The 27,013-nt window shown below is 39.0% G+C and overlaps 1 protein-coding gene across 3 annotated transcripts in view; it reads left to right on the forward strand.

The window, feature by feature from the left end:
* gcc2 (GRIP and coiled-coil domain containing 2) overlaps window positions 1–27,013 on the forward strand; it is a 59,264-nt gene that overhangs the window by 19,993 nt on the left and 12,258 nt on the right. For all 3 annotated transcript variants that reach the window (XM_080197184.1, XM_080197182.1, XM_080197185.1), the window contains 12 exons: window positions 2,574–2,674; window positions 2,767–2,865; window positions 4,209–4,328; window positions 8,457–8,621; window positions 8,755–8,859; window positions 10,311–10,473; window positions 11,622–11,722; window positions 12,988–13,065; window positions 18,420–18,557; window positions 19,694–19,815; window positions 22,992–23,168; window positions 24,268–24,485. In XM_080197184.1, the coding sequence (XP_080053310.1) occupies window positions 2,574–2,674; window positions 2,767–2,865; window positions 4,209–4,328; window positions 8,457–8,621; window positions 8,755–8,859; window positions 10,311–10,473; window positions 11,622–11,722; window positions 12,988–13,065; window positions 18,420–18,557; window positions 19,694–19,815; window positions 22,992–23,168; window positions 24,268–24,485 (1,587 nt within the window). The remainder of the gene's footprint in view (window positions 1–2,573; window positions 2,675–2,766; window positions 2,866–4,208; window positions 4,329–8,456; window positions 8,622–8,754; window positions 8,860–10,310; window positions 10,474–11,621; window positions 11,723–12,987; window positions 13,066–18,419; window positions 18,558–19,693; window positions 19,816–22,991; window positions 23,169–24,267; window positions 24,486–27,013) is intronic.

A 27,013-nucleotide genomic window follows, 5' to 3' on the forward strand; every position in this document is an offset into this window, starting at 1 on the left:
CTATTCTGACTAGCATATAGTGAGAAGTAATTGATACGTGTTTTCATTGTCATTAATCAGGTTCTACATTCGTTTTCGGAGCTGGAGTGTGATTTTTTTTTAAGTTCCACCTCGTAGAAGGGCAATACACTTTTGCTGTAAAACAATATTTTTCGTCAGCCTTAAAAGTGCAATCTTAAACCTCCAGTCTTCCAACTGCACATTAATTGCCTCCACTGCTGAACGTGAAATGACTCCAAGCATGCCTCAGCAGTTTCACGCGGGCTGGGAGCAGGCGGTGCATGTGTAATCTGGTGTGATATAGTTCTTCCAGCCAAGGACAGGCCCAGTGAATTGTGTAAAAGAAAAATGGTGTGAGACTGGGATCATGTGACCCAGAAATTAGGGTACTATAATTGAGACGAATCCCAGACTGACCGGGAGAAGTCCCAGTTCAGAAGAAAGAGAGGGAGGAACTGAGAAAGAGGCTCCAAGCAGAAAAAGGGCTTCAGTTGTCAGTGTTTATGTGTGGGGGCTTGGGAGATGAATGTAGTGAAATGTTGGTGTTTCCATGCTACAGGCCGGTGGAGCAACAGTAGTAGTTTGCCCAGTGTGGCTGAAGAGTTTATGTTGTGTTTGAGGATTGCTGCAGACATGCTGACTCGGGAATCCCGTTGCAGTTACAGAGCATCAACCAGTCAAGGAAAAGCTTTGAGGAAGAACTGCATAATTGTAATAACATTCACTTAACACAGTGGGGTGGTGGTATGTGCTTTTACTGGATGTCCTTTTGTGGCAGTCTAAAAATAAACGTGGCCATTTGATAAATTACGTCTAGTCACTTGAATATATCTTCTTAAAAATTACTATAGAGAAAAACTGAAATTGCAATATCCAGTTCATACAGAGACTCGCATATGATTTTTGTGAGCCTTCTGTTGATAAAACTTTATTTCTGTTCAACAAATTATTCCTATTCAAATTGGACAGGAGTTTCCACTGGAATGAGTTGGGTGTTTTGGTGTAATTTGACTGAAAATGGTCAAACCAAGCAAAAGAGGAAGGAATTTGAAGCACAAATTATATCCCACACAAATAGAACTTCTGCAAATGCTTGCAGTAGGTTAATAACATTACACTGACACTGTCTGCAAAATTGGCCACATTCCCAGATCAAGTTAAAGCACCATTGTGGGTTTCCACGAATTGCGCTTGTTTTCTCTTGACATTTTTAGAATTAAACTCTTTAGCATAAGAACACTAATAGGTCAGTTTTAAAAGCTTTAAAATATATTCTGATTTACTGAAAATTGACCTCTGCAACTAATAGCTGGCTCTCGATAATTAAATTTCTAAAAGTTGTTTTCAGTTATTTAAAATTGTGTTACATATAGGTAATAGACTTGACACATTTAAAAATTGTATGATAAATCCATTTTCAGCTACAATAATAAAGATTACCATGCTTAATGAAATTTACATTTGGTGATGTGCAAATTAATTTGAGTGGACAATTGAGGAGGAAAACATTTTCCAAAGTTGGCACAGATTTGAATGCAGTTAACATCTTGATTGGAATTTAAGAACAGGAGGAGGGTTTTAGTGATCAAAATGCTGGAGTGGGACTTGAATCTAGAGCCTTGTGATTCAGAGGCAACATAGCTGACACTGATGATTTATGCACATGGATCTCCAAGTCTCTTGCACCATTTCTAGCTTTCACCTTTCAGAAATTACGCTATTCTATCCTTCTTAGGTGTAAGATGGATGACCTCACATTTGCCTGCGTTGGAATTCATTTGCCACTGTTTAGCCCATTCAGTTGATAAATCTTTGTAATTGTCTCTTTCTACCTACAATGCTCCCTATGTTTTTCTCTTTGTTGTGGTCAACATTCTAATTGTTATTTTTACCCTTCATCCTTACCCACGAGTGGAAAGTACATTGTACCTTTTGGACCAAATCAGTTTTTTGCCAATCCGCATTCTCTTGCCTCATCCTCAGTGTGCACAATATCATACCAACTCTGTTTTGAACCTGCACCCCTCTATAAGATGTGATCAATGTTTGGAGCAAGCTGTCCAGATACCTTTCCCCTCTCTTGTGTCAGACTGACCCCAGCATGCACTCCAATTTTATTCTTGAGCTAGAGATTCGAGTTGTAGATGTCTGCAGTGGTTGTGTTCACGTGGAATAATTTCGCTGTCCACAAACTCCCACACACTACAGTCAAGACAGGCGATAGATTCACTATTTTTTACTTTTTTTAACAACACACTTGCCCCCATGAAGCATTAAAATGCCAGACAAAAACTTTACGTACAGCTCCAGCTTTACAGGTATTGGAGGCGAAAAACAATATATCCTTCCCTTTTTGAATTCCGCACTTGCTAAACTCCAACTCTTAACAGTTTGTTTACATTGCACTCAATCGATAACCACTCTGTGATCCAAAAGGAAACTCTTGATCAGCATCAATGTTTGCTTTAATTTGAGCAACCCCATAAAAGTGATAATCTAAGAGCAATGGCTAAAATATAGGACTGAAAGAATAATTGTGGTTGACTTATTTGTAATGTTTCAATTTTAAACAGTTGCTCTAGAAAAAGTAAGCAATGACAAGGAAAACCGAATAAACAAGATTAAAGCTGTAGCTGTGAAAGCCAAAAAAGAACTTGATACCAGTAAAAAACAGGTAAGGTATCCAGTCAAAATGTTCTGTTTCCATTTAAGATTAATGTCTGCACATCATGCTCTTTGTATAAAGAGACGTTTATTTTCAATTAGGTGCTACTGTTAACAGAAGAGATAGAAATTGTAAAATCTGAGCGAGACAGATTGTCTTCTTCCATAAAGGACATTATGCATGGAGCAGAAAGCTACAAGGTATGTTATTAATTACTTTAAATTATGGGCAGGAAAATGGGAAAAGGCTGAGAAAGTCTGACTTGTCTCTAACTCTACATTTCCTTTCTGAGAAAGTGACATTCAAAGTGGGTAGTGGAAAGAACTATATTTTATCTTTTCAGAAAGTTCCACATGAGGTGCTGTTATATATGCTTAGCAAAGTACATAAAGTAAAACTTGGAGATGATCAAAAGAGAGCATGAGTAGTATTCACCTGAGGAGACATGCTGAGTATGGTTCTCCTATTGCTCCTGATATGGATAAATTATGTACACTTGAAAACTGATGAATTGTGGTTGTTAATAATCCCTTGCCATGCGCTGTCTAAAAGAATGAGAACAAAAAAGCAGCCCCACCAATTCCATTATCATCATTAATACAAGGACATAATTTATTTTGGTAAAACTGCTCCAAGATTTCAAGTTCCAGCCTACATCAGCTTTTATCTCTCAGATGATAGTGATTTGAGCCCCACTATGAATTGCCTACTTCTAATCACTGCTTTGATAGCTTGTTCACTGTAAAAACAATGGACCCAAAAATATTAAACTAGCTATGATCTCACCATCTGCTGTAATTGTTGGAAGAGTAATTATTATCTTAATTAGGGCAACTTGGATGATTGACTGGAATAAAGATTCCAAGACATTTCATTGAGCTGGGTCAACTCAGCATACTTATATTACTTCTGATTTCAATTTCACCCTGAATTGTATTCCTTGCTGATCACTGAGAGTTTGAGTACTTATCACAAGTGAGTTCGGGCTTGCATATGGCCATATGCTCGGGTGTATACTGCTGATAGTTATCTCTTCCTTGTGAGCAAATGAAGCTTTTTTTTCAATTATTCTTCCAAATGTTTTAATGCTGTTAACTCTTTACTGAACCATGGTCCCACAGGTACCAGTTAGTTTCTGATGTCTCACCTACATGGTCATTAACCATGTATAAACCTCTAAGCACAGCCTACATGATGGCAGTAACAGCCAAAAAGATTCTGCTCCACAACATCTACAAACGCGCATCTAAAGGAATAGAAATAAAAGGTGGATGGTTTGCCTGATTTTTTTTTGTATTAACTTTCCCAACCCACTGCCCTAAGATGTTCTTACCACTGCTACTACAGGAAACTGATAAGTCAGACAAGTATCCAGCCTTGGACCCCCCTTGTCTACGGCGCAGCAACTCGGGAGCAAAGCTTAGTAAAGCATTTGCTGCTTAAAATAAGACAACTAAATTGACAAAAAATAACAAATAGCACAGAATAACTTTAACTTCTTTAAATGCTATAGCTTACTTAAGATAATGTTTCTTTGGATCAGAATCTTTTGCTAGAATACGAGAAACAAGAAGAAAAACTGGATATAGAAAAAGAACGAGCAAATAACTGTGAACGTCAGGTGGAGGAGCTTACACAGCACCTACATGGATGTCTTCAACAGGTGAGAAGCTGTTTTCCTGTACTGCAGTCTACTGAACAACAATTTTTTCATTGGTAAAACATAGATGTTCACAATGCACCTTCACCTATTTCAACTGGGTAACAATATTTAAATAACTGCTATGAACTTTGTTAAAAGATCTTGTACAGTTTGTCAGTAGTGATAATGGCAATAATGTATATTTCGAAAGCCCCGTTAACATAGAACAAAAACAATCATCCTTTAAAAAGGCTGCACAACAATGGGTTAAAGGTGTCAAAAAGCATGATTAATGTACTAAGTTTTTGCAAATAGTTGTAACTGTGAGAGAAGTGGCAAGGTGAAAAGGATTTAGGGAAAGAGTTAGGAATAGTGGGACTAAGACTGCTGAAATGCACGTCGTAAGTGACTGACTGAGCAGAGAAATTAGAGTGAATTTGAAGCTGGGGATGTGGGAGTAAGGTTGTCATAGAGCAGGATGAGATGGAGAGCACAGGAGGAACTTCACAAGAATTTATATACTCAGTGCGAACAAGAGAGTTCTGGATGATTTAAGGATATTGGATCTTGATAACAGTGTGATGGAGTGGTTTGGGGAAATGAAGTATCCACATAACAAGCATAGATTAGGCCTTCAACAGCAGTGGAAAGGGATAAGAACAGATGCAATAAATCTTGCATAAGTAAAAATGAATGGTCTTGACAATGGGTATTGTAAACTATTTGAAGCTTTAAGCCTGGCAAAAGATCAAGATTTGTGTACCATGTGGTTTGATTTTAGTAAGCAGCCAGAGTGGGTGGTGGTGGGGGAACAGTTCTTCATAGGAAATCAAAGGATGACTCTCGTCTTCCCAGATTCAATTAGAATCATTATTCAAGACTCTATTCAAATAGTAATCTGACAAAACAAAGGTAGTCACTAAGTTAAGAATTATTTGTGAAGATAGAGTTGGGCATCATCAACAGATCTATAGAAACCAACCCAATCCCTACGGATATTTTACTCAGACAAGTGAGGAAAAGGGGACAACAGATGGGACTTTGGGGAACTCGGAAGTTGCTTGACGGTATGCAGAGATGCCATTACTGATGGTGTGTTGATTAAAATGAGAACTTGTAGGAGTGAAGCCATGAAATGGCTTCTCCACGAGGTATATCATTGGGGGAAGCTTTGGAGTTAGACTGGTCAACCATGTATATTGCTGCAGAGAGGAGAAGGAGGTGCACGTGTCTTGAATGGGATCTCGAAGAATATCACTGACTTTGTTCATGATGATCTCTGTGCTGTGGGCATAGTATTATAAGAACATGAGAAATAGGAGCAGGAGTAGGCCATCTAGCCCTTTGAGCCTGCCCCGCCATTCAATAAGATCTGTCGTGGCTCAGTTCCACATTTCCGCCCTCTCCCCATAACCCTTAATCCCCTCTTATCAAAAACCCATCAACCCGCGTCTTAAAAATATTTAGCGAGGTAACCTCCACCACTTCAACGGGCAGAGAATTCCAGAGATTCACCACCCTTTGAGTGAAGAAGTTCCTCCTCAACTCCGTTCTAAACCGCCCCCCCTTTATCTTGAGGCTGTGCCCCCTAGTCCTACTATCCTTTCTGAGTGGGAAGAGTCTCTCCACCTCTATCCTATCCCATCCCATTCATCATCTTATACGTCTCAATGAGATCTCCCCTCATTCTTCTAAACTCTTAACGAGTACAAGCCTAATTTATTCAGCCTCTCCTCATAGCTCAACTCCGGCATCAGCCTAGTAAACCTCCTCTGCACTCCCTCCAAGGCCAAAATATCCTTGCATAAGTACGGTGCCCAAAACTGCACACAGTACTCCAGCTGCAGCCTCACCAATGCCCTATACAGCCGCAGCAAGACCTCCCTACTTTTATATTCAATCCCCCTCGCTATGAAGGCCAGCATCCCATTCGCCTTCCTGACCACCTGCTCGCCTTCCTGATCACCTGCAATGTCCATATGGGAGAGGTGAGCCTGGATTCATGGAAACAAAGCAATTCAATGCTTCGTGCTGCTGTGTACAATTGAACAAACCTTTTACGAATGGAAATTTCAATGAAGTTCATTTCTTTTACATCAGACTACTTCGATTATTTTCAGTGTGCCGCTTGATAGTTGTCAAGTTATTGTTGTTCAGTATTATAAATGATATGACTAATGTAGCTATAAATGGCCATGTATTTAACAAGTCATATTTTCAGTGCATTCAAATCCTCTGTGGAAAAAGTGAAAATTGCTCTTTTTGTATGGAAAATAGGCTACTCATCTTTTTAAGCCAAAGAAATTCATGGAAAATGTCTGCAGATTCCAACGCCTTCATCCCCAAAGAACCTAATGTGCAAAAGAAAAGTTGAATGTTGCTGAAATGAGACGTGTTGCCTAGGTTTTTCAATTTGTGCTCTTCAGAACAAATGCAAGGATGCCAAATTTCAAATGGTCACAACAGTTCATTTACAGGAACAAAAGATGCTGGTTGATTGCCAAGACAACTCTGGCTGAGGTGTTGCCTTGGAGAAAGCAATGGCTAACTATAGGCTTCTCAAGCGATCAACAATCAGCCCCTTTTGTTCCTGTAGTATAAACTGTTGCAACTGTTTAAAACTTGGCATTCTTGCATTTGTACTGATAAGTGCACGGCAAAGTGATTTGGCAACATGCGTCTCTTTTCAGTAATATTCAAGCCCTGTAGTGCCCATTAGGGGGAATAAAGGTTGCTTTTCTCCACAAGACACTGGATTGCTTTTTAGCAATGCATACTTAAAAGGTGTATTCGCTGAAAGAAAAATGCTTAATTTACCACAATTGTCAAAAATAATTCATGTTTTAAGTGAACGTGCATACAACCAGTTGCCATTTTACTTTGCATGTTCACAGATGACTTGGGAATTGTCTATTTCAAAATGTTGTAAAAGTGAAGAATATTGTCTCCTGAACTACTCCTATCAATTGTGTTTATCATATGTGAACAATAGGACATGAAACATTTTATATATTTCCATGTTAATAACATCAGGTACAGCCATTGAGATTTTTGCCAGTTCTTATTTCTTGTTTTTTTTTGGGGGGGGTGCCTCCTAATATTGCCTAACTTTTTAGTATGAAATGAAATTTGAAAATTTTGGTCTAGCCCTTGAATGTAATTTAATTTGTTTTTTGGAATGCTGAGTAAACAGAAATAAATGTATCTGTATACCAAGGATGCAGAAGAGATGATTTAATCAATATTTCAGAATGAATGAAGGTGGACTCAGTGATCTTTCAGGAACAATCTTGTGAAGAACAGGATTGTATGACCTCCAAATTTTAGTAAAGATGGGTGGTTCATTGTACTTCTAGTGCGCAATTGAATGAAACAATGTGCAAAGCAGCCTTCTTGAACCTTGCACAGTAAATAGCACTCCTGCATTCTTTCTTCTTTAAGATTCATAAGCAGTTGAGTTGCATGTACTATATCAGGCAACTGCAAATTTTAGTGTTGTTTGCACTAAATAAATCAAAGATTTTTTTTTCAATTTTTTTAAGCTACATTAATTTATAAAATTACAAACGTTAATGAGATATCTTGGATTGTAGTCCATTGTGGTAATGTACTGCCCATTCTTAGGATTTTCAGAAGTGCTCTGAACAAAAGTGTATTCTGCCACACAACATTTGTTTCATTTTTGCCTAAACAATATCCTCTAAAACTGAAATGGATGTCAGTATCTGAATGCTATGGCACCATGAAGGTAAGAGAAGGAAAACAATGAATATCCCTTCTTGGATGAAGTTTGAGGCTATAAATTCAGCTCCAGATCATTCCCGATCAAAAAGATTGCTTGGCCCATTCTAATTCTTCCAAAAGACCCGTTAATCTATCTCACTTGCATCCTTGATAGATTTTTAAAAACCTGTATATTCTGTAACATTTATTTGGAAGTGGGGGAGACTGGAAGTAATCCGGCAAGTTAGAGTTTCTTTGCAGTTAGCAGTTGTAGTAGAGACAAAGTAAGAATATTACAATTGATTACTCTTGGAACCCCTGATTTAATGCATTGTGCAAAAAGACACCCAAGATAAATTAGAGAAATTCACTGCTGACTTATTTCTGAATTAATCAAATGTTATATTTCCAATGCCTTCCATTCAGCACAAACAGTTGGTTTCAGATAAAGAAGATATGGTTGCTCATTTGGGAACTTTGCAATCAAATACCAGGCAGCTGGAAGCACAGATATTAGAATCTGAGAAAGCCAAGGTAGCTGCCGAAAAGGAGCTCGAGGCCTTAAAGTTACTTAAGGAACAGACGTCCAAGGTAATGGAAATATCACATAGGCATACGTCTTATGTTTTAGGTGCATTCTATGGAATTGTCGAAATCATTTTCTCAAGGACTTACCTTCTTTCCCCTAAGTTGTTAATCTATATGCAAAAAATGTATTCTTCAGGAAAATCATGCACTATTGAAAGAAGTTGAAGAAATTAAAAAGCAACTTCAAAATGAGAAACACCAGCTGCAGCAAACAGCACAAGAACTGGAACTTGTGAGAAAGGTACAAAACTTCAAAAAGCACAAATATACTACAGTTGGTGGACAGACAGCATCATTTCAATTATTTAGCCTCTGCTTGGCTGGAGTTTAATTGGCCTGTTTGGAAGTGAGCTTTACATGTGCTTGGGTAAATGCATGGGTGGAGTTCTGACCCAAACGTTTGAAATTTAAATGTTTACAAGAATGGAAAACTATCAGCATTTTGTAAATCAGGTCAATTTTCCCTTTCTTTGCAGATACTGCCCAGGTTCTCCCGGTACTTTATTTCAAATTTAGAGAAGACATCTCCAGTAATTTTACTTTTCTTAGAGCAGACAATAATGACTGAAGTACATCGCTCCAAGTGTTAAACACAAAAACTTCATTTGGCATGAGTTGGAATGAAGATCTAGATCTGGGACTGATGTGATTCCATATCAGCTTTGATCCAAACCACAGGATGCAAAGCTAATAGGTGTTAGAAGCTTAATCTGCTGGAGCTGCAACCAGACCTGGTTTGGTTTCCTGCCACAGTGGTTGATCCTGAGAGATGCTCCAAATCTTATAACCTAATTTGTGGTGCAATCAGGATACGCATCTAATGAAATAAAGCCCTAAACTTTCCAATGCAGAAATGCAGTTGCTTCATATCCAACATGAATGCAATAAAAAAGACTAATGAACACATGCAGGATACTCTCATCTGTTTGAAACAAAATTGACATCAATAAAATAATTAACATGGTGAGCTTCAGTGTTATTGTGTGCATTCCGAACATTAAGTGCTGAAAGACAAATACTGGGGGATGGTGCATTAAAAAATGTGCCAGGGAGAAAGAGCTTTGTGTGGGCCAAATTCAGGCCAAAATAGTTTAATATGGAAGAGAAAAATGAATCTGAATTTATACGTGTCCTTTATGTCCCAAAGAGTTTGTCCAGACAATAAATCACTTTTTGTAGTGCAATGCACAGTACAGTGAAACCCCGATTTACCGCGAATTCGGACACAACACACTGAATCATTGACTTTTTTTTGCTGTTTCCGGGGAACTGAGAAGGTTTTGATGAGTTAATTTTGTGTTTTCTTAGATCAAAATGGAACAAACTGCTAGAAAAAGAAAATCTTTTTCTATGTTTATTAAAAAGCTTTACTAAAAATTAATTTGTTTTAATTTCTACTGTAACAACAATGGTAATTTATTTGCCAGATGGTAAACGTGCAAAAAAAATGGATCAAATAGGGCGATAATAGGAGTGTTTTAGGATGTTAGGTCAACATTGGGACAGTTTGAATGCTGATTTTCTTGAAACCCGATTTAGCTCAACCCTGCTTTTCTCGCGATAACATTTTATGGACCCCAACCATCGTGTCATAACAGGGCAGCACTGTATTTGAAATCTAAAAATGCAATGCAGGTGACTGTTAATTTGACTGTTCAAATCAAATACTTATTGTTCCATATGTGGTACTAGGATGCCCAAAAAAGCACTCTAATGGACATGGAGATTGCAGACTATGAGCGTTTTGTGAAAGAATTAAACCAGAAAATTACTGATCGAGACAACCGGATTATAGAAATAGTAGAAGAAATAACATCATGCAAACAGAAACTAGAAACCAAGGAATGTGAAATGAGTAAGTTCAATAGTTTGAGTACTTGGGACATTTTTATGGTTTTTTTTATTAATTAAACATGGAGTCAAAAAGAAATTTTGAATGAAATGTTACATTCCCACATTTTCCTGGTTTCTACTTGCATACCTTAAATATGACCCATCTTGATACATCTGATCCAGTTCTGGTGACTTAACAACACTTAAGTACCACTGGCCATTCTAATGCTTCATTTTTTTTTATTGATACTTACTCCATCCAATTTCTTAACTACCCTCCATTTCACAATGATTTTGGCAGCAGTACTTGCGAAAGACAGGTGCAAAGTCCTCATTTTGTACTTCAGCCGTGCCATCTGCATCCATAAGTAAATCCCCTTTTTGGTCCCAAATCAGCCATATGTCTTTTAGTATTATTTTACTATATGCCTTTACAAGACTTTTGGATTCCCTTTAATGTTGACTGTCAATCTTTGCTCATACTCTCATTGCTGCATTTACTTCACTTTTTCACTTCCTCTTTGAACTTACTATATTTTCTGTGTTCTAAAACAGCAGGTCCATATAAAATTGGGAAAAACGCCTGGGGGCGAATTTTCCCATTCCACACACTACGGGAATCGGACTGGGTGACGGGCAGATGATGGAAAGGTCCATTAATTTCCAGTGGGGAAAATCCCACCGATATGGTGAAATTAGCCTTTCACAGAAGTGCAAACTGAATGATTAAGTCAAATAGAGGAAAACTGGTGGCATATAAAGTAGTTGGAGATTAACTTACTGCAACAAAATACCAATCTGAACACCGCAGTGTTTTGATAATTAAAGGTGCAATCAGTAGAGGGTGAAATTTACCCGATTCCTTTGCAGACAGTGCTGCAAGTTGCTTACTGGCGCAGTCCTGTTCTTTATTTATGTTATTGAAGAACAAAGCACGGTCTACAACTCCGCCTGCACCCATCCTCTCCAGAATCAAAATAATTTGATCTGTGTAGTGCTGCTACAAATTTGTTCTCAAGGAATTTGAATAGCACTAAATCTAGAATTTTTTCACTTTCTTAACTTTGTTTTCATTAAACTAATTTCATGAAAAGTCTAGAATTTATTATTAGAAAGGCGCTAATAATGCCCTGTAAGAAAGCTGACCTGATTTATATGGTTATGTTGCAGAATCTCTTCAGACAACCTTGGAGGAGCACAAAGAGAAAAATACCAAGATGAAACAAATCCTAGTGAAAACAAAGAAGGAACTTACAGATTCAAAGCGAGTAGTGAGTAACATGAATAGGTCCCAGATGATCTTAATCGCTGGAAATATATTTTGATTCCAGAAATTTGGTGTTTGTTCTTAATTATGAATAAATTTACAATGTATAAATGGCATCTGTTTCCTAGCAGTTGCATTTCAAGAAGTGACTTGTGTAATGGGATCTGATTGTAAAAGAAGGTTGCTGAGATTTGGAATGTCTACAGTTCTAAGGAAAGTTCTTGCACATATGACAAGTAATCTTTTTGCTTAAATGCGGGTGTTTGTAAGAAGGCAAGACCAGTTTGCAAAAGTGGAGGAAAAAAGGATAAGAAATGTACAAAGGAGGACTCAAAGGGGACAATCTTAGAAAAAAATTTCTAATTCCAGAAAGAGTATGAAAATGGGAGAGTTTCTGATCCTCTTTTGGGTGAATCCAAATCTGTGATCTTATGCACTTAGATTAATAGAAACCCCTCAAAATCTGTTTCTCCCTTGTTGGGAGAGGGGCAGGGCTTAAAATGCCAGAAAGCTAGCTGAGAGCGGCAGAGGGTGCCACTGCACTGAGAGCAGAGACACCTGTCACTAATTCTCTGCTACTCACAGCTAGTGTCCATGGCCTGAAGCAGACCTCTCTCTGCCTGTGAGGCCATCAACTCTGGTCCCTGTAGATGGGGTAACCTCTCCCAGCAAAGTCACATAGGCAAATGAGCCCAGATGATTGAGTCCCAGGCTCACTAATCTCATTTAAATGAGTTTTTAAATATATTCAAATAAGTTATTTAGCCTCGCACTGGAAATGGGCGTGAGGCTGATCTTGTCGGATATCCAGCACCAGTAAGATCACAAGAGGCAAGAAATCAAGCACAAACCTGATTTCTCAGCTCTCTTGCGATCTTACCAGCTCGCCCTGCCCAACGGCCAGCATGGCACGATGGTAAGATTGTCCGTAGTTAGATGAAGAGAATCACAGAACAACCTATGCAACCAATGAGTGTTGCACAAATTCATTTTAACAATAATTCCAAGATAATGCAATACATTTCAAGTTGACCAATTTTTAATTTTATTTAGTTTCCCTGTGTGTACAAAATACAAAGGTAGCTGAGAAACTTTGACTGGATTTTGGTATAAATTAAATACCGTAGAATATTAAATGCCATATTACAGAATATTACACGGACTTTAATTGCATACTTACAACTCAAAATCAAAAGGAATTTATCCCTTAAATTTGACTTGTGTAGTTTGACAAACAGCTATATTACTGATGTAGTATTATGTTTTTAGGAAGGAGAACAATTAGCTCTCCAAGCTTCTATGAAAGGTGAACTGGAAGCAAACCAGCAGCAAGTGGAAAATTACAAGGTACCTTTTTAATCTGAAACCTTTCAACTAAATTTCTGGAAATATACCCTTTCAAAAGGGTTGTCATTAATAATAATTAGTTAGACCTCATTTATCAAATGTTTAACTTTTTTGTAGTTTTGTGAAATATTTGTAAATATCAAAGATATCAAAGACTTAGGAAGTGAAAGTGACCTTTAAACTTCTGTGGGGAAGCAGTTTAGAAGAGTTGAGGAGGAACTTCTTCTCTCAGGATAGTGAATCTCTGGAATTCTTTGCCCATTGAAGTGGTGGGGGCAACCTTGTGGAATATGTTTAAGTCACGGGTAGATAGATTTCTGACAGACAAGGGAATTAAGGGTTATGGGGAGCAGGCGGGAAAGTGGAACTGATCCACTTCAGATCAGCCATGATCTTATTGAATGGCGGGGCAGGCTCGAAGGGCTAGATGGCCTATCCCGGTCCTATTTCTTATGTTCAATAAACACTTATATAGACACAATGTGTTAAAAGGAAATTAGTGTGGAACTAGGGGAAGGAGTTCTTTTGGAATCCCTAAAGAAACCTTGCTGACAGCAGAACTTTACCAGATATGTTAGGCGGAATCTTCCTCTCCCACCAGAAGCAGGAATTGTGGCAGGCCAAAGCACTTTATTTGACAGGATGCTCAAAAAATGTTTATCAGCAGCGGGATAAACTGTTGGAATTTTTTTCCTGACTTCCGAGGTGGATTAAATGTGGGTCAGAGTTCCTGATGACCAATATCAAGAATGCTATTTGCATATATTAGCATGTCATGAATGGTCATTAAAAGGCCACCTCAACAGAAGCATATTCCCTGTTGACATTTAAGTTCCCCACCAACAGATAATTGGAATGTTCAGTTTTATGACTAGATAAGTGATGCTCATCTGGTAAGCTTCACTTTATCTGTGACTTTGAGGTCAGCAGCTGCTGCTGCTTTCAGCTTCCTGTTAACTATTTACTGTTTTACATCAGGTGCCAGTGGCGCAAATTATGCCAAGACTGTTTGCTCCTCGGCCTTTTGGCTAAGATCAAGTGTAGTATTGACATGTTGCACTTGGTCAAAGTCATTAGGTTACATTTCAGCTTCATTTGAAGCAATTTTTAAAAGCGGCATCTCGGCTTTTTGGCTAAGATGCAAATGAGATCAAGCCTTGGAGGAGCAATGCCTGCTTCAATCAGCTTGGATCATGTAGATCAAGCCCAAGACAGGAAGTGAGAGCCCTGTCTTGTCAGCTTGGATTGGGAATGTCTCAACTTGTTGAGACTCTGAATTGGACTTGATTGGATTGGAATAAAAACAAAAAAAAACTGTAACAAAAAAATAATGCCAAGACTGTTTGCTTCTCGGCCTTTTGGCTAAGAGCAAGTGAAAAGGGGGGCGGTTTAGAGCGGAGTTGAGGAGGAACTTCTTCACTCAAAGGGTGGTGAATCTCTGGAATTCTCTGCCCGTTGAAGTGGTGGAGGCTGCCTCGCTAAATATTTTTAAGACGCGGGTTGATGGGTTTTTGATGAGAGGGGATTAAGGGTTATGGGGAGAAGGCGGGAAAGTGGAACTGAGCAGCGACAGATCAGCCATGATCTTATTGAATGGCGGGGCAGGCTCGAAGGGCTGGATGGCCTACTCCTGCTCCTATTTCTTATGTTCTTAAGTTTTGGTATCCTGCACTTTGCTGAAGTCATGAGGTTACACTGTTTGAAGACCATCTACTATCCCATGAGACCCAAACTTCCCCTATACTGAATCCAACTGCCTTCCCAGAATGTGACTCTGCCCACTGCATCCCAATACCACGCTTGTAATTTTTTGTTTGAAGCAGTTTTTTAAAGCAGCATGTAGGCCTTTTGGCTAAGTTGCAAATGAGAGCAAACCTTGGAGAATGCAACATGTATTGCACAATCAGCTTGGATCATGTAGATCAAGCCCAAGACAGGAAGTGGGAAGCCTGTCTCGTCAGTTTGGATGTGGAATGTCTCACTTGCTGAGACTTTGAATTGGACTTTGATTGGATTGGATATAAACAACAAAAAAAAATGCCCAGACTGTGCATGGGAGTCACAAGTAGCAGGGTGGAGATGGGACAGAGGCAGCCCAAAGGTGGGAAGAAGAACCAGAGGGGAAGGGTGAGAGATTGTTAGAGCAGTGTAACCTAAATATTTGGGCATATTTGAGACTGCCCAAGGAAGGAAGCCAGATTGTTGGGGGCATGTTAGAGGGCTCAGCATGGCATGCATGTCTTGGTCCCAGTTTTTCTTGGGGAAAGGCTTCTCTGGATAGTGACAACATAAAGAGCTAGTCCATCATTTAGTGGATTTGGTCCAAGTGGATTACAAGCATGCTATTGGGATGTGGTGGGCACAGTCACGTTCCAGGAAGGCAATTGGATTCAGTATTGAGGAAGTTTGGGTCTCGTAGGGATGTTCTCTAAACGTAAGGCTGCAATCCACCTCAAGAATTGGAGGGGTCAGATTCATAAGCAGCATAGTGACGTAAACATTGAAGGGAACGGGTAGACAGCAGGAATGTCAACATAAGTAATGGAGTTGAGGGTAACAGAGAGGCTGAATGGCCACAAGAGGGGAAGGATTTGTGAGCTGGGTAATTGTGGAAGAGGATGGGAAGAACTTGATGGGTGACAGAGGGGTTTATGGAGGCAAGCTGACAGAGTTCTCGCACATGGTTGTTATCACCCACATCTTGGCGCAATATCTACATGTTCAATCATGCATAAATGGGGGGCACACCCATCTGTGATCATCCAGGACGTTCTTCACCTGCAAGGGGTGGACTGGGGATGCCATGTCTAGATGGTGGCCAATCCAAGGACTTAGCACTGTCCTGCTGGCTTGGAGATGGAGACAAACTTGTTAACAAAAGGCCCAGTAAATGTATCAAATTGACATGTTCACAAGTACAAAGAGCTGCTGAGAATGCAGGTTGCAAGCAACCCTACCTTGATTCTTGCTCTTGTATGAATGAGGCAAAGGCCCCACTGTAGATTGGCATAAATCTCAGGGGAGCAGTGGCCTGAGCAGCAAGGGAGCATGGAAGTCCAAAATGCTTTCAAAGTGGAAAATGCAATGAAGACCAGTGGTCTGACTACGAGTAATAGAAGTGGGTGAAAGACAATGCTGCAGGTGCCTTCATTTGTCCAGGGATGTCGTAGTTCGTATTTGCCAGCTTCTTTGGGAAGAACTGTGGCTACAAGAACTTGGGGAACATCCCATGTCACTGCTGCAGTGAACTTTTTTGCCAGCAGTTCCTTCGAGGGCTCCACTGGTGACCTGAGCAGAATTTTCCAATCAGCAACGCACATACTTGAGGTCCAAGTGCCTTGTTCACCATAGCTCAGCATGGCTTCAGGTATAGTGCCGGAAGACTGGGGGATAGCAAATGTTGTCCCCTTGTTCAAGAAGGGGAGTAGAGACCATCCTGGGAATTATAGACCAGTGAGCCTTACTTCTGTTGTGGGCAAAGTTTTGGAAGGAATTATAAGGGATAGGATTTATAATCATCTAGAGGGAAATAAATTGATTAGAGATAGTCAACATGGTTTTGTGAAGGGTAGGTCGTGCCTCACAAACCTTATTGAGTTTTTTGAAAAGGTGACCAAAGAGGTGGATAAGGGTAAGGCAGTTGACGTGGTGTATATGGATTTTAGCAAAGCATTTGATAAGGTTCCCCATGGTAGGCTACTGCAGAAAATGCAGATGCATGGGATTGAGGGTGATTTAGCAGTTTGGATCAGGAATTGGCTAGCTGATAGAAGACAGAGGGTGGTAGTTGATGGGAAATATTCAACCTGGAGTGCAGTTACAAGTGGGTGTACCTCAAGGATCTGTTTTGGGGCCGCTGCTGTTTGTCATTTTTATAAATGACCTAGATGAGGGTGTAGAAGGATGGATTAGTAAATTTGCTGACGATACCAAGGTCGGAGGAGTTGTAGACAGTGAGGATGGATGTTACAGTTTGCAGAGGGACGTAGGCTGCAGAGCTGGGCCGAGAGGTGGCAGTTGGAGTTTAATACGGAAAAGTGTGAGGTGATTCACTTTGGTAAGAGTAACAGGAGTACAGAATATAGGGCTAATGGAAGGACTCTTAGTAGTGTGGACGAGCAGAGGGACCTCGGGGTACATGTGCATAGCTCCCTGAAAGTTGGCACCCAGGTTGATAAAGTTGTTAAGAAGGCGTACGGTGTGTTGGCTTTTATTGGTAGAGGGATTGAATTTCGGAGCCGTGAGGTTATGTTACAACTGTACAAAACTCTGGTGCTGCCGCAGTTGGAGTATTGTGTACAGTTCTGGTCGCCGCATTATAAGAAAGATGTGGAGGCATTGGAAAGGGTGCAGAGGAGGTTTACCAGGATGTTGCCTGGTATGGTGGGAAGGTCTTATGAGGAAAGACTGAGAGACTTGAGGTTATTTTCATTGGAGAAAAGAAGGTTACGAGGTGACCTGATTGAGGCATACAAGACGATCAATGGATTGGATAGGGTGGATAGTGAGAGCCTTTTACCTCGGATGGAGATGGCTAACACAAGGGGACATAGCTTTAAAGTAAGGGGTGGTAATTATAGGACAGATGTCAGAGGTAGGCTCTTTACGCAGAGGGTAGTAAGGTCGTGGAATGCCCTGCCTGCAGCAGTTGTGAACTCGTCAACTTTAAGGGTGTTCAAATGGTCTGTGGATAGGCATATGGATAGCATTGGAATAGTTTAGGTTAGAGGGCCATTAGATTGGTTCCACTGGTCGGTGCAACATCGAGGGCCGAAGGGCCTGTACTGCGCTGTAATGTTCTATGTATGTCCAGTATCACATGGATGCCAAAATCCTAGCTGGGGGAGCAGTGGGATTTGCATTGATGTCTGTTTTCCTGTAAGTGCAGGATGCCATCTACTGTGCACATGACTTGTTGATTGTTCAGCTGATTAATGATCACCTAGTTTTTGCTAGGGACCTAGGGAGTCCTGAAGATGTTTACATTTTGACCCACTTGTAGGTGCCACAGGTCTGTGAAGGATCTCAACTGTATTAATTAGTTCTATAAACATGAAATTTTATTGTTGTTAAATATGTAGAAATACTTGGCAACTTGCAGCTGCATTGGCATGGTGATGTTCTGACTTAATCACTAAATTCAGTTACAAGGGATTGAATCTAAAATGTCTGTCAGTTTTGGACCAATTCTTTGCAAAATCTAGTTTTGCATTTTCTTTTAATTCTTTCAAACTGATGTAATTAAGGAAATGAAAAAGTTTGTCTATATGTATGCAATTCAGAACACCAACGCAGTAGTAATCATAGAACAGATTTGCAGAAAATCCATTGACTATTACTGTTAAATGTTGCAGATTCAAGTGGCAGATTTAACTGCTGAAAACCACAAGTTTCAGGAACAATTACGTCAAATGAATGAGCAGAATAATCGTACAGTGAGTGCATTCACACAAAAGATAGCAACTCTTCAGGAAGAGTGCAGTATTGCTAAGGTACGATCTTGAGTGCATCCAGAGATGTGTCTCAACAGATCTGAAACAATCTTTAATGTAGAATTGGGCATTAGTTTCAGATGACTTCCGTGGCACAATCAAGATGACTACTTTTTTGATTTGAGCTTTGAATGCAATGTCTCTTCAGCCTGTGGCTTAGATAATCAAATGGTATTTTTTTCCAATCTGTTAGTTGTCTGTAGTTCCTATATAAGATTATTTGCTGCAAAATCATAATTAATAACCATCAGTGAATTTCTATTCATTTCTAACACTAAAAATATAAAACATTTTGATTTTCTGAGGGTCATGAGTTTTTCCAAGTTGTATAGTGACAATAAGAAAAAGACAAGTTACAAAAAGGTCTATAAGCTTGGGAAAATTAATCAGTAAAAAATTAACTTTCACTGCTGAAGCCATTGCATGCCATTGATATTAGTATAAGGGTTTAAGCTGGCAGCTGCCATATTGTAGCGTTCATGTTCATTAGTCATTCTTTTTGCGCTCATCTGCTGTGTCCAGTTAATTCTCATTTTTTGTGTTGTTATTTTTCTTCCTCTTGCTTTCACTTCCTCTTTATTTAAATTTTACTCTTTCTATTTTTCATTTTCTCCAATTCTCTTTCCTTTAACCCATTCTCTCTTGTACAGTAAAATATGTTCATCATCTAAGCACCACTACTAATTTTGTTGTCAGTTCCCTCATAAGCAAGTGAGTGTATCATCTATTTAATTTTGAGTTATAGGGCATATTTGTTCCCCAAGTAAATAGAAACTTACTCAATGACAGCATGTGTCAAAGAACCTGACCTCCGTTCTTGACACTCCGCATTCAATACTCTGCTGATGCTGATATAGAGCTCCTGATTCTCCAGCCTGTACTCTGGTCAAGCAGGGCTCAGTGCTGGGAACCTCATAATGAAGTTTTTTTCTTACAGGCTTTGGGAACAGGTCAAGAGGTTTCCAGCATCACAAACAAGTAGCCAGAAATAACCCTGATTGCAAGGGGGAAATATTCCAGTGCTATGAATTGAGGATTTGTTCTGATGTGCTATGCAATTTACATATAAATGATAGAGTTCAATTTATTTGAAATTCACGTACTTCCATCAAAGTGATTTAATGTTGCTTTTACAGGCTGAGCAAAATGCAACCACTGTGGATTTTGAAAGCTACAAGGTTCGCGTTCATAATGTCCTAAAGCAACAGAAGAGTCGATCAGCTGCTCAGAGTGAACATGAGTTGACCCAGCAGGAAAAGTGAGCTATAGAATGTTCTCAATGCAGCTTCTGTTACTGATGCATTTTTTGTGATTTGTAAAATATATACTCTTTCAATTGTATACTAATGATTCCACACTTGTTTAAAACTAGGGCAATGATTTATACTAGGACCAGGAAGCTATTAAGTTTACAACTTAACTAGTTAAACCAATTAATACAATTTCAATTGGGATGAGTAATAACAGGAAGACAGTATTAACACAGAGTCTGAAGACATTCATTAAAATTAATAGTTTATTCAAGGTATTTACGAGAACTAAAAGAGGAAAGTTTTTTTCTTAGATCAGAGGAACACCTGTTGCTTGCAATTCCTGTGCCATGTGGGAACTTCAGGACAATTCATGTGACCTAAGGGGGCTGGGACGGCAGGGTGGGGAGAAAGCGTTTCCAGCTGCTTGAGCTCAAACTTAGGATTTCTGAATAGTCAGATGCTCGGGTCACAGGAGGATCAGGGAGCATGCGAGTTTCCTGGATCATGCTTTCCAGGAGGTTGTCAGCCCACGGACAGAAAGAGTTGAGGATCGTAAAAGGGTGGCTATCTGGAAGAGTAAGAAGAGGCTTGAAGTGCAATGACCATGTCACCACTGGATAAAGGATTGCACAGGAGGAAACAGTAGAAATACAGTTGCTATAGGAGACTCCATAGGTAGATGACTGACAAGCATTTAGAATCATAGAAACCCTATGGTGCAGAAAGGGACCATCTGGCCCATCAAGTCTGCACCAAACACAATCCCACCCAGGCCCTACCCCCATATCCCTACACACTTATCCGCTAATCCCTCTAACCTATGTGTCTCAGGACACTAATGGGGCAATTTTAGCATAGCCAATCAACCTAACCTGCACATCTTTGGACTGTGGGAGGAAACTGGAGCACCCGGAGGAAACCCACAGATATGAGGAGAATGTGCCAACTCCACACAGACAGTGATCCAAGCCGGGAATCGAACTTGGGTCCCTGGATAACCACTGTGTTACCATGCCACAGTTTGTTTAATCTACTGTTTCTGCAGCTATTATTATGTGTCTCTATGGTGTCTTGGCTCTCTGGTGCCAGGATAAAGGGCATCATGGAGAGGGTGCATAATATTCTGGGGGGATGGGTAACAAACCAGATACTGGTAATGTCAGTACCAAGAGAAAGCTGGTATTAAGATCCAGTGGTCAAATTTTTAAGAGCTAGGAATGAAGTTCAGAAGTAGGACCTCAACAGTAGTAATCTTTGGATTACTCCTGGTGTCGTATGCTAGTGATGAGTGGAAATAGCAAGTCATGGAGAATTGAGGCACAGTGCAAGGGACATGCGACAGGTTACAGCTCAAAAGGATTGAAACTAATGTCCTCATGGGAAGGTTCAGTAGTGTGGTTGTGGAGCATTTAAACAAAATTAAAATGTTTCATTGAAAGCACTTTGTTTAATCTACTGGCAGCATATTGGATTCTACATTTTATGGCATTCAAAATGCATTTGGCGATTCGTTTAAATGAACTAAAATGCTTGAAGGATAGGTTGTGATGGGCCAAATAGCTGTTTCTTGCACTGGTATTCTGGAGTAAAATTATGGTTTATTTTTCTCTAGTCTGTCAATGTGGGGATGTGTTGCAGCAGCCCCTGCTACAATAATTAACCTAGCAAAAAGAAAGGCTTTGACTTCATGACTTTTTTGTGAAATTGCATTGTGGTTAATATGGGGTTGCTTAGCCAATAGTATCATAGATATAGAGATTTGGGCTGTATACTAAACCCCAGAGTAAGAAAAATCTTGTCAGGGAATAACCATGTTAGCAAAAGGGCAATCACTAATTTAGAATGCAAACTGACTAGGTTTATTAGACAATAAAAATTTAAACCATTGATATATAATATTTCATTTAGTTGAGACAAAGTATGATCCATAAGTTCCATGTGTGTCAGCCTGTCTTTTTCATGAATCCTCAGACTTCTAGGGTCTTCTCTTTTTAGTTCCTTAAACTTGATCTCTTGACTCGCAAAATCCTTTTGAGATTTTAGCTTGGGTCTGACTGCTGCTTCAACACACAGCTTCCAGTCTACCTTAACTGCTGAAGCTACATATTTCACAGCTGCCTGCTAAGTGTTCTCTCATTCTCTCTCTATTTCACTGGACACAGCTTTCTAACAAAGACTATGATTGTATTTTACTACTGATTCTCCCAAACTAGACTTTGACTGAATGATTTCTTGACAGCTAAGTGGCTATGAATATTTTCTATTTGCACTCAAGGCCCTGGCAATTCTGCTTATTCTGGATCCACTGATCACTAATATTGCATTTTTATGATAATCCTCAGCCCTATGCTATTCTAATCAGTAAATAGGCTTAATACTAGGTTCTTACAGCAGCCTGTGAAAAATGCCCTACGTAAATGTTAGCAAGTGCCCCTTACTCCTGACAAATGATCTCCCAGCAACTGACCTACTCCTAACTCTCTTGATAATATTTTTTACTCCATTCTTAACTCTGCGTGGACAGGAGGACCCAAAACTATTCCTTGCTTGCTCCAAAAATCAAAATCCAATTGAATCCAATTCATGGCTCCCACAAAAAAGACACAAGATCTAAGCTGACAAGGTATTGCACCCCATCTTGGGCTTGATCTGATGCTTGATCTTTGATGCCCACCAACAAATGTATTGTGACAAATGCAAAAATCTCATTGATACATCCCTATTTTTGTACAACTTCTAACCTGATAAATGCAACTCTTGATCAATGGGAAGAATGCTACCAGCATCTCCAAACCAATCTAACCTTAATTTGTATCTTTGATGGATCCTTGAAACATTCTAAACCATTACTAGTACCTTTGACCAATGGCCCTAGAACATCTAGTTCTCAAGCTACTTTCCTGGTCAATCAGCATTGTAGCTTTGGCTTCTTTGCTGCAAAGCTAGACTTAGTTAGAACTTCAGTTCACTCCCAACAGACCTACATGTTCTTTGTTAAAGTTACATGACAGTATTTTGCAAGTAAAGATATGCCAAATTTAACAACATAGCCCAAAGTTCACAAATTATCCCAATAAAACTTATGCACTACTCAGTTTGATCATTTACGCCCGATTAATTACACAAATGTGCCAGTCAGATGTGATTGTGCTGAATAAAGGTAAACTTTTTTTTGCTTCAGAGAACATCTCCAAAAGGTTGTCGACCAGCTGAAGGCAAAGTTACAGGAGACTCAGTGCAACCTACAAGTCAATGTGGGTGAGTTGCAAGCTCTACAGTTGGAGCATGATATGCTGTTGGAACGACATAACAAGATTCTGCAGGAAACTGTGTCCAAAGAGGCTGAGATTCGAGAAAAGTACGTCTTTTTTATTGTTTTTCAAGCTCCTCAAGTAGTTCTTAAATAGGTATAAGTATTGTAATTACTAATTTCAAGTATTTACAACTGTATAAAAAAAAAAGTACTTAAGTATCTGGTAAATCTGGAGTTGCAACTTAAATACTGCAAGAGCTATTTTTGGTGCTTATTTTAAGCACTAAGGTGCTGCAATATGATTTTTAAAATGTTAATGTAAATGAATTTGAAAAAATATTTTCACAAACCAGTCAAATCCGCACATGATCAAACTTGTTATGAATAAATTACAGGTACTATACTCAATTTTGCTTATCACAAAGGAAACATGGGGTGTTCAGACATGCTTCATGAAACTAATTTTCAACCTTTTTGTCTTTACCCATTTGTCCCACTGTTGTTTACAATTATAACATTATAATGTTTCTGTGTTGCATATGAAAAGCCTACTGTTTAAAAAATTATGAATTATTTAATAATGACTTATTTTAAAAGTGAGACCTGACAACATTTTGCATTAGCAACCTCTATTAGATACATTTGGAAGTCACTACAAGTGATTGTGTTACAGAAGTATGTAGTTTATAAAATGAAATATCATCTAGGAATATATATTATTGATGTTTACATGCAAGCATACAAATTTATAAAATGATTCCTTTTTTAGGCTTTGAGTTAATTTTAACCCAGATCATAATCAAATTATGAATCTTAGTTTAAGATTTTTATATATTTTGCATTGTCTAAACTAATACAATATTTCATACCAGTTGCACAACAAATTACATTATGAGCACTCTTGATTTATTTAGGCATTGCTAGAGTTTAATGGTACCTCAGCATATGTTAATAAATCTGGATGTGGTGAATTCCTCAATTCAGCCTAGGAATTTCAACCAAAATATATTAAGAAAATTGAGAGATGTTGCCACTGTTATGCACCCTCATAATATGAACAGAAGCTAGGAGAGTAGTCTCTTGCCTATCTACCTTAATGCACGGGGAGGAATCCAGCTCAGAATTTTATATGGTAGTTTTATGTAATGTTTCACAATTGCAGTGAGGTGAAGTTGTCACATTGCTATTAAATATTGCTTTGCAGACTTTGCTGTGTGCAGTCTGAAAATGTACTGCTGAAATCGGAGCATGCTCAAATTGTGAGTCAGATGACGGCCCAGAATGACGCAGCGCACCAAAGCTTCCGTGACCAAATCCGGCACCTGCAAGAAGATCACAGAAAGACGGTTGAAATGTTGCAGAAACAATTAGCCGAAATGGAGGCACAGATCTTCCAGCTTCAAGCTGAAAACAACTTAGCAAGTGAGTTTCAATATATGAAACAACCATCTATTAATGTGAGATTGCAAACATTACACAGCACATCATTTTAGATTAATTTAGAGGCCATACTCTGCTGATTTAAAAGGAGAGAAAAACTACTTGTAATTATTTCAGATCGGTTCTCATGTAAGAAATGTTGTCTATTTTGATATTATTTGCTACTTACAAAACATACTACTGACTTGTCTTAAGTTGTGAAAATGTTATAGATCAGGTAGAAATGCTTTTGTTTAAAAGCTAATTGAAAAATATGAAGTACAGCTTTCCACTTGTTATAGATTTCAAATAACGAATTATTATTTTTTGCATGCTTTGCATTATTTAGTAACATTACCACTTGCATTTTAAATTAACACTTCTAATTGACAAACTACTCCATCAAATTAAAATATTTTTGATTGCCTTTATCCATTTCTTTAAAAACTCCTATTATTATGCTATCATTCAAATAACAGCATCATAGAATTTATTTCAAAATTGTTCTTGTACTTGAGATTTTGTCTTTCTCTTGTTGATCTTATCTGACAGTAACCCCACTACTACTTGAATCCCAGAGCATAATGGACTGGGTTCAACTGGGCCAGAGTTAGGGAAGACATGTACCAGAATATTTGTAAGAGCTCGTTTATTGTTTTAAAATGGTCATGATTACTCTTTGGACCACGTAGCAACTGACCAGTAGGAATACCTGTTTATTCTTCTGACCATGAGGTATCTGAACTGGAGAATGAAGCCATGTGAGGGGAGGCATGTTCATCTTGCAAGCCATAAGGTGCTTAAAAGATCAAACAGCGGAACAGTGCCAACTTGAGAAGAAATGCCAGGAAGATTAAATATACTGTAATTCTGTCCAACTGGCCTATCTATGCCATTGTTTCTATTGTACACATTCTCCTTTTATATGATTATATCGCTATCTCTTAAAGGCAGCTATGCTATTTGCCTCAAATAGTGTGCCTGAATGGAATAATTAAGTGTAGAGGTGTAAATCTGATATGGGAGAGACCGCCTGTGCTATCAATGCAGTATATAGTCAAATGTGACATCAAGGAGCCCTAGCAGGATTGAAGTCACTGGGAAAAACACTTTACTGGTTGCACTATTGTAGCACAAAGGAAGATGAAAGTAGTTGTTGGAGACCAATCATCTCAGTCCCAGGTAGACATCATTGCAGGAATTCCTTAGGGTAGTGTTTTGGGCCCAGCCATCTTAGTCAATAATCATAAGCTGAGAAGTGGGGACGTTCATAAATGTTTGCAACGTTAGATACCATTCGTGACTTTTCAGGTGATGAAGAATCCATGCCTACATGCAGCAAGACATAATGTACCTTCAAGCTTGGCTTGATAAGTGATAGATGACATTTATGCCATACAAGTGCCAAGCAATGACCATGTCCCTTAACATTAACAACATTATCATTATTGATTCCCACACTGCTTTCCCTAAGGCTAAGTTAGATTGGCTGTTGGCAGTGAATTTACAATAGATTTAGATGGTGGTTATTTTAACTTTTCTTATTAGACTAATTTATTATATGCAATTGATATAAAAATATAAAAAGATTTGTGGCCATCATGTCGTCTTTCCTTCTGGTTACTTTATTGAAAACTATTTCACTATTTTCAGTTTATTCTGTTTAATTTTTTATAGTAAAGTATCCTCAAGACATATTAAATAGCTAGTTATTTCAATCTTTAGAATGGCGATTCCATACATTATAAAAGTAATCACAACTGAATTGCATATCTTAAAGTTATCTATGTGCAGTTGTATTCTTTGCATATCGAAACTGCTGCAGTAAAACATCCTGAGGGTTACTACTGACTAGGAACTTAATTGGACCAACCACATAAGTGATGTGGTTGCAAGAGCCAGTCACACGCTGGGAATTCCGCAGGGAATAGCATGCCTCTGACACCGTAAAGTCTGTCCACTTCCCAAAACCTGCCACTATCTAAAAAACATGAGATAATTCTGTGATGGAGTATTTTCCATTTGCCTGGATGAGTGCAACTCCAACAACACTCAAAGCTCAGTGTCATCCATCGCAAACAGCCCTCTTAATTGGCACTCCATCTACCTACTTGAATATTAATTCCATCTGCCACTAACATACTGTGGCAGTGGTATGTGTCATCCACAAGATGCACTGCAGCAACTTGCCAAGAAATCTTTGACTGACTATACCTTCCAACACTGTGGGCTCTACCATTTCAAAGAATAAGATCAGGAGGCGAATGGCAATACCACCATGTGCAAGTTCCTGTCATCTCACACTCCATCCTGACTTGGAGATATATTGCCTTTCCTTTATTGTTCTTGGGACAAAATCCTGGAACTCTCTCCCCAACAGCACTGTGGTTATGCCTTCCACAAGGACTGCAGTGGTTCGAAACATTGGCTCATCACACCTCAAAGGTAATTACAGCTAGGCAGTAAATGTTGGCCTTCTCAGCAATGTCCAAGTCCCAAGAACAAATAAAATAAATGCCCCATTCAACCAA

Source organism: Carcharhinus amblyrhynchos, chromosome 10, assembly GCF_965287045.1.
Source record: "Carcharhinus amblyrhynchos chromosome 10, sCarAmb.v2.hapA, whole genome shotgun sequence".
NCBI classification, from domain to species: Eukaryota; Metazoa; Chordata; class Chondrichthyes; order Carcharhiniformes; family Carcharhinidae; genus Carcharhinus; species Carcharhinus amblyrhynchos.